At 45.5% G+C, this 7,500-nt stretch overlaps 1 protein-coding gene across 1 annotated transcript in view; it reads right to left on the bottom strand.

The window, feature by feature from the left end:
- LOC306919147 (uncharacterized protein) overlaps positions 1-7,500 on the bottom strand; it is a gene marked incomplete at its 5' end in the record, with an annotated part of 30,908 nt that overhangs the window by 12,753 nt on the left and 10,655 nt on the right. Inside the window, 10 exons of the mRNA XM_079531977.1 lie at positions 220-273; positions 384-536; positions 655-762; positions 898-951; positions 1,119-1,217; positions 2,294-2,338; positions 4,094-4,192; positions 5,709-5,762; positions 6,798-6,842; positions 7,188-7,241. Coding sequence (XP_079388103.1) covers positions 220-273; positions 384-536; positions 655-762; positions 898-951; positions 1,119-1,217; positions 2,294-2,338; positions 4,094-4,192; positions 5,709-5,762; positions 6,798-6,842; positions 7,188-7,241 — 765 coding nt within the window. The remainder of the gene's footprint in view (positions 1-219; positions 274-383; positions 537-654; positions 763-897; positions 952-1,118; positions 1,218-2,293; positions 2,339-4,093; positions 4,193-5,708; positions 5,763-6,797; positions 6,843-7,187; positions 7,242-7,500) is intronic.

Here is a 7,500-nt window from a genome sequence, read left to right as displayed (position 1 = left end):
TAGCGACCGTGCCTAGCAGCGAGGCATTCTTATATGTGGATATAAAGCACATTAAGACGAGCATCGTGAGCACCAAGCGTATTTATTTGATAGTATAGTATAGTTGATAGTATATTTGAGAGTATACTCGTCTAAAGCATCACATGTGTTAATATTTAAGGTAGTATTAATAGTAGTATTTAAGGTAGTATTAGTGTTAATATTTAAGGCGGTACTTACATTTGCTCCAAGCTTGCCATCGGGACCAGGGCTTCCTGGGCTACCAGTCATACCCTAAGAGGTCAAACAAAGGTCACAGGATTAACAAACACCTTTCATAATCATGTATGCATTATTCTCCCTCCAAACGTTATGAATACATTAGTTAACGTAAAGTCTCGTACCTTGGATCCGGGCATGCCGGGCTCTCCGTTGCGTCCGGGCTCTCCGGTGGAGCCCTTGGGTCCAACAACTCCGGGTCCTCCACGCTCACCGTTGGCTCCCTTGGGTCCGGCAGCGCCGTCAGCTCCGGGGAATCCACGACCTCCGGGGCCGCCCTGCGCAACGAAACAAACACACCCGCTTGATCAGTGACACAGCACAGCTGATGCTCGTTGAGGTATCTATAAACTAACATCACAGCTGATGCTACAGTGACATCACAGGCTAACGTACTCTCTCTCCGGGGGGTCCTCGGGCTCCTCCGGCACCAGGCTCTCCGCGGGCTCCTCGCTTGCCCTCCTCACCAGCTGAACCGGGGGGTCCCTGAGCTCCTGGAATACCCTGGTGGTCAAACACACACAGTGCAGGTTAGAGAGAGTGCCTGTGTGTGTGTGTGTGTGTGTGTGTGTGTGTGTGTGTGTGTGTGTGTGTGTGTGTGTGTGTGTGTGTGTGTGTGTGTGTGTGTGGTAAACTTACAGCCTCTCCCTTGCCACCGGCCTCTCCCTTAGCTCCGTTGGCACCAACCTCACCCTGTAGGACAACAACAACAACAACAATTAACAATTAAGAACAATTAGCAACAAGAACAATTAACAATTAATGAGAGAGAGAGACAGAGAGAGAGAGAGAGAGAGAGAGAGAGAGAGAGAGAGAGAGAGAGAGAGAGAGAGAGAATGGATAGTGAGACATTGACTCACAGTGTTTCCTTTGGGTCCGGGGGCTCCACCAGCACCTTGGGCTCCAGGGGGGCCACGGGGTCCAGGGAAGCCAGGGGCTCCAGCGATACCAGCGGCGCCCTACAGGGGGCAGCAAAACAACACTCAGTTAAATAAATACACTCTGGTACAGGCGCCTCCTACAGGGGGCAGCAAAACACCACATACAGCTCAGTTAAATACATCCAGTGTGGAGGTTGACTATGAACCAGTCAGTGAGGACTCTGTTCCACTAGACGGTTGAACCGGTTCCGTTCAGAGTGCTTACACTGGAATGAAGTGAACTGGTTCAGAACCCTGGAAGTTGGTTCAGAACTGCACCCAAACAAATCCGCCGGTTCTGTGAAAGCACCAGGTTCCAAGAATCCATAGAACGGAACGAGTTCCAGAACCAAAGTTCTGTTGGCATCTATAAACCATTATGGTTTCAGTGTGTAGGTTGTTTATGAACCAGGTCCAATGTCCTCTTTAGCTTAGCAGCTTAGCTCCTTAACTTACTGTAGCTTATTAGCTCCTTAGCTTAGCTCTTTAGCTTAGCTCTTTAGCTTAGCTTAGCTCCTTAACTAACTGTAGCTCCTTAGCTTAGCTCCTTAGCTTAGCTCTTTAGCTTAGTTCCTTAGCTTAACTCCTGAACTCAGCTCCTTAGCTTAGCTCCTTAACTAACTGTAGCACTTTAGCTTAGCTCCTTAACTAACTGTAGCTCCTTAGCTTAGCTCTTTAGCTTAGCTCCTTAGCTTAGCTCCTGAATGTAGCTCCTTGGCTCAGCTACTTCTTAACATAGCTCCGTAGCTCAGGGTGGTTCCATTGTTGACACACAAAATGGTCATATTGCAAAATGCACCTTTAAAGCACTGCATGTCATTAAGGATATTAAGAGTTTTAAAGTGATCTCCATTCCTACTTAGCAGGTTAGGGTTAACCCTAACCCATTCCTACTTAGCAGACATTCTCTGTCCATTATTTATTTTTGATTGAATTGCCTGCTATAGATATGAATTTGATAATGACTTGTTGGTATTTCATGATTCCATTATTTGTTTGATGGGTTTGGTTTGATTTGCTGGAGGCTTTAGGGAGGACATCGCAATTGGGCCTGTGTGTGTGTGTGTGTGTGTGTGTGTGTGTGTGTGTGTGTGTGTGTGTGTGTGTGTACTTACAGGGGCTCCCTTGGCTCCAGTGTTTCCATCAGCTCCGTTGTTTCCCTGCAGGGAATGAAGGATATTTTAACACAATGCACTGTGGCTGAACACTGACACCTAGTGGACGTTCTAGTGAACTGCACTGTGTCTGAACACTGGCACCTAGTGGACGTTCTAGTGAACTGCACTGTGGCTGAACACTGAAGTTCTACTGCTAGTGAAGTTCTGCTGAGGTTGAAGCAATCTCGTCGTTTCGAGGAAGCAATCTGATTGGTTGAAACAGCCTTCTAGCCGTGGTTCAAATGAGCACCACTCCACACCTAATCAAAACAAAGAATTCAGCTGCTCTGTTTACCCAGAGAGCAGCAAACTCGGTGGCTAGGCTAGCTAGTTTCTTGGGACATTGGTGGTCGTAGTGACTACGTGTCATTAATAAAATATGTTTTTTCAGCGATTTTCTTAGTTTTAAGGGTAACTGTTGTATAATTGCAATTTTACATGAGAGGGTGTGGTTTAACGTGATTATTGCCACTTCAGTGATGCTTGCGGAACTCGACTACGTCTTGTTCCTGACCGCTTCACTGTCGTGGCAATAATCACCTTAAACCACAACCTCTCGTGTAATATTGCTTAAGTGAAGTAGAGAGGTCTAGTGAAGTAGAGAGGTCTAGTGAAGGTCTAGTGAAGGTCTAGTGAAGTAGAGAGGTCTAGTGAAGTAGAGAGGTCTAGTGAAGGTCTAGTGAAGTAGAGAGGTCTAGTGAAGGTCTAGTGAAGTAGAGAGCTCTAGTGAAGGTCTAGTGAAGGTCTAGTGAAGGTCTAGTGAAGGTCTAGTGAAGTAGAGAGGTCTAGTGAAGGTCAGTGAAGGTCTAGTGAAGGTCTAGTGAAGTAGAGAGGTCTAGTGAAGGTCTAGTGAAGGTCTAGTGAAGGTCTAGTGAAGTAGAGAGGTCTAGTGAAGGTCTAGTGAAGGTCTAGTGAAGTAGAGAGGTCCTAGTGAAGGTCTAGTGAAGTAGAGAGGTCTAGTGAAAGTCTAGTGAAGGTCTAGTGAAGGTCTAGTGAAGGTCTAGTGAAGTAGAGAGGTCCTAGTGAAGGTCTAGTGAAGGTCTAGTGAAGGTCTAGTGAAGTAGAGAGGTCTAGTGAAGGTCTAGTGAAGGTCTAGTGAAGTAGAGAGGTGCTAGTGAAGGTCTAGTGAAGGTCTAGTGAAGTAGAGAGGTCTAGTGAAGGTCTAGTGAAGGTCTAGTGAAGTAGAGAGGTCTAGTGAAGGTCTAGTGAAGGTCTAGTGAAGGTCTAGTGAAGGTCTAGTGAAGTAGAGAGGTCCTAGTGAAGGTCTAGTGAAGGTCTAGTGAAGTAGAGAGGTCTAGTGAAGGTCTAGTGAAGGTCTAGTGAAGTAGAGAGGTCTAGTGAAGGTCTAGTGAAGGTCTAGTGAAGGTCTAGTGAAGGTCTAGTGAAGTAGAGAGGTCTAGTGAAGGTCTAGTGAAGGTCTAGTGAAGTAGAGAGGTGCTAGTGAAGGTCTAGTGAAGGTCTAGTGAAGTAGAGAGGTCTAGTGAAGGTCTAGTGAAGGTCTAGTGAAGTAGAGAGGTCTAGTGAAGGTCTAGTGAAGGTCTAGTGAAGGTCTAGTGAAGGTCTAGTGAAGTAGAGAGGTCCTAGTGAAGGTCTAGTGAAGATCTAGTGAAGTAGAGAGGTCTAGTGAAGGTCTAGAAGTTCTGCTGGTTAATGGAGTCGTACTAGTGAAACTCTGGAGAGATCCTAAAGCCTAGACCTCACAGAGGTCACAGAGAGGTCACACAGAGGTCACAGAGAGGTCACACAGAGGTCACTCACAGCAGGGCCAGCGGCTCCAGCAGGTCCAGGGTTACCAGGCTCTCCACGGGCTCCAGCGGGTCCTTCAGCTCCACGAGCTCCCTGAGCTCCACCCTCTCCCTGGAGATCAATACATTAATATATTATTAATATAGGTTATCAATACATTAATATATTAATAATATAGGTTATCAATACATCTAAACAGCTCCCTGAGCTCCACCCTCTCCCTGCAGATCAATACATCTATACATGAATACATACATATTACATAACATCTATAAATCTATTCAATAGATCAATAGATCACATATTACATAACATCTATACATCTCATAAATGCACTCTCGTAAAACAAACAAACACTAAAGTGAAATGTGTAGAAAGTAGAAGAGGTCTCTGCTGTGTTTTCACATTCACAGCCTAAGGCCTGACTCACACAGTCACAACAGATTGTTGTATAGCTGATGCATGAGACTTGTTTACTGATGCAAGCTCGCAATTCATTTCCAATGGGAGTCACATGGTTTGACACAACATTTTGTTGTATGAGGGGGAGGGGGGGCAGTCGAAACACAGCCGAAAGCCGTACAACACAAATGTTGTGTCAAACCATGTGACTTCCATTGGAAATACATTGGGGCAAGATGTAAACAAACCCTTTCTTTACATCTAGCATGCATGAATGTTGTATGCTAGATGCGAAGGTGTGAGTCAGGCCTAAGGCTTCACTCACACTGTCACAACAGAATGTTGTATAGCTGATGCATGAGACTTGTTGACACAAACGTGTTGTATGATGGGGAGGGGGCAGTCGAAACACAGCCGAAAGCCGTACAACAGCATCAAACAAAAATGTTGTGTCAAACCATGTGACTTCCATTGGAAATGCATTGGGGCGGCCATGACTCTTACCCTTTGTTTACATCTTCCATGCAACATTGTTGTATGCTGATGTGAAGGTGTGAGTGAAGCCTTAACCCTTTCCACCGTGTTTACCAACACAGATGGACAGATGGCTCAACCAATCACCATCTTCCATTTGTTTTCCGCTATGATGGACAGACGGGTCAACCAATCACCATCTTCCATTTGTTTTCCGCTATGATGGACAGACGGGTCAACCAATGACCATCTTCCATTTGTTTTCTGCTATGATGGACAGAAAGGCCAACCAATCACCATCTTCCATTTGTTTTCTGCTATGATGGACAGAAAGGTCAACCAATGACCATCTTCTATTTGTTTTCTGCTATGATGGACAGAAAGGTCAACCAATCACCATCTTCCATTTGTTTTCTGCTATGATGGACAGAAAGGCCAACCAATCACCATCTTCCATTTGTTTTCTGCTATGATGGACAGACGGTTCAACCAATCACCATCTTCCATTTGTTTTCTGCTATGATGGACAGAAAGGCCAACCAATCACCATCTTCCATTTGTTTTCTGCTATGATGGACAGAAAGGTCAACCAATCACCATCTTCCATTTGTTTTCTGCTATGATGGACAGACAGACTACTTCCTGTCACACATCACATGACCGCTGTGGGAGGGGCCCGTTGTGTCAAAGGTCAAGCAGATAACAGGAGGGGTCATTCATAGGTAAAATGTCAAAGGTCATAGGGTCATACCTTAGATCCAGGACCACCGGGGAATCCAGGGGGGCCGGAGGGACCAGTAGGACCCTGGAGAGAGAGAGAGAGAGAGAGAGAGACAGAGAGAGAGAGAGAGACATTCAGTAACAACAACAATAATAATAATAATAATAATAATTTACGATGTAGTCATTTATCAGACGCTCTTAATCCAGAGTGATTTACAGTAAGCAGAACAACACATGGTGATAAAATACATCACATACATAGAAATAGTCATCTAGGATTATAAGAACCTAACATCTGTCTAACAGTAGAATATCTATATAGTGAATACAATATAGAGTGCTAAGTCTACATAAAATGCTATCCAAATTACATAAGTTGAGCCGTACGCCTGTAAGGTCGTCGAGGCTAGTTTAACCTTTGACCTGTAAGGTCGTCGAGGCTATGGGGAGGGGCTACGGGCTAAGATGGGGTCTTATAATGACTATAATTAGACAATAAGATACAGGATTCAGAGAGTGAGACAGGGCAGAGAGTGAGACAGGGCAGAGAGTGAGACAGGGCAGAGAGTGAGACAGGATACAGAGAGTGAGACAGGACAGAGAGTGAGACAGGATACAGAGAGTGAGACAGGACAGAGAGTGAGACAGGATACAGAGAGTGAGACAGGGCAGAGAGTGAGACAGGGCAGAGAGTGAGACAGGATACAGAGAGTGAGACAGGACAGAGAGTGAGACAGGATTCAGAGAGTGACAGGGCAGAGAGTGAGACAGGATTCAGAGAGTGAGACATGATACAGAGAGTGAGACAGGATTCAGAGAGTGACAGGGCAGAGAGTGAGACAGGGCAGAGAGTGACAGGGCAGAGAGTGAGACAGGATACAGAGAGTGACAGGGCAGAGAGTGAGACAGGGCAGAGAGTGACAGGGCAGAGAGTGACAGGGCAGAGAGTGACAGGGCAGAGAGTGAGACAGGGCAGAGAGTGACAGGGCAGAGAGTGAGACAGGGCAGAGAGTGACAGGGCAGAGAGTGAGACAGGATACAGATAGTGAGACATGACAGAGAGTGAGACAGGATACAGAGAGTGAGACATGACCGAGAGTGAGACAGGGTGACTCACAGGAGGTCCAGCAGCACCAGCAGCACCATCGTTTCCACGAGCACCCTGAAAGACACAACGTGATTGGTTCATTAATCAATTGATTCAATTCGATATCCTGTTTAACCATCTGATCTAAACTAAAGTGTGTGCATAATGCATGGTTGTAAAAACTATTTAAATTAAAGATTGTGTTATGGTTACATTATATGTAGTATTTCATAAGGCTTGTATATTGTCTCTCAATGTGTTTTCCAACATGGTTTGTCCATAATAGACAAAATGGTTCTTGTTTGGGAAGCCTTTTAAACTGAGTGTGTGTGTGTGTGTGTGTGTGTGTGTGTGTGTGTGTGTGTGTGTGTGTGTGTGTGTGTGTGTGTGTGTGTGTGTGTGTGTGTGTGTGTGACTCACAGCAGCTCCAGCGGGTCCAGCACGTCCTCTCTCACCGGGGAGACCGCGAGGTCCCTGAATGATGACATCACACCTCGTTAGTTACCATGACAACAACATGATGACATCACACACCTGGTTAGTTACCATGACAAACAGAGAAGTATCTGATTGCATTAAACAACGTTAAACTCCCTCGAGCCATTGAGTTATAATTGAGTACCACAGACGAAAAACAGTCTAAGTCCAAATTTCATTCTGACCCCTCCACGAAAAGGCATCGTTGTCCTGAACCCTTATCTATCATTTATACATTATGGATCAATAGTGTGGA

Source organism: Electrona antarctica (genome assembly GCF_951216825.1).
Source record: "Electrona antarctica genome assembly, contig: scaffold_39, whole genome shotgun sequence".
NCBI lineage: Eukaryota > Metazoa > Chordata > Actinopteri > Myctophiformes > Myctophidae > Electrona > Electrona antarctica.
The sequence above is the reverse complement of the archived record's forward strand: the minus strand, read 5'-3'. Positions and strand labels throughout refer to the sequence as shown.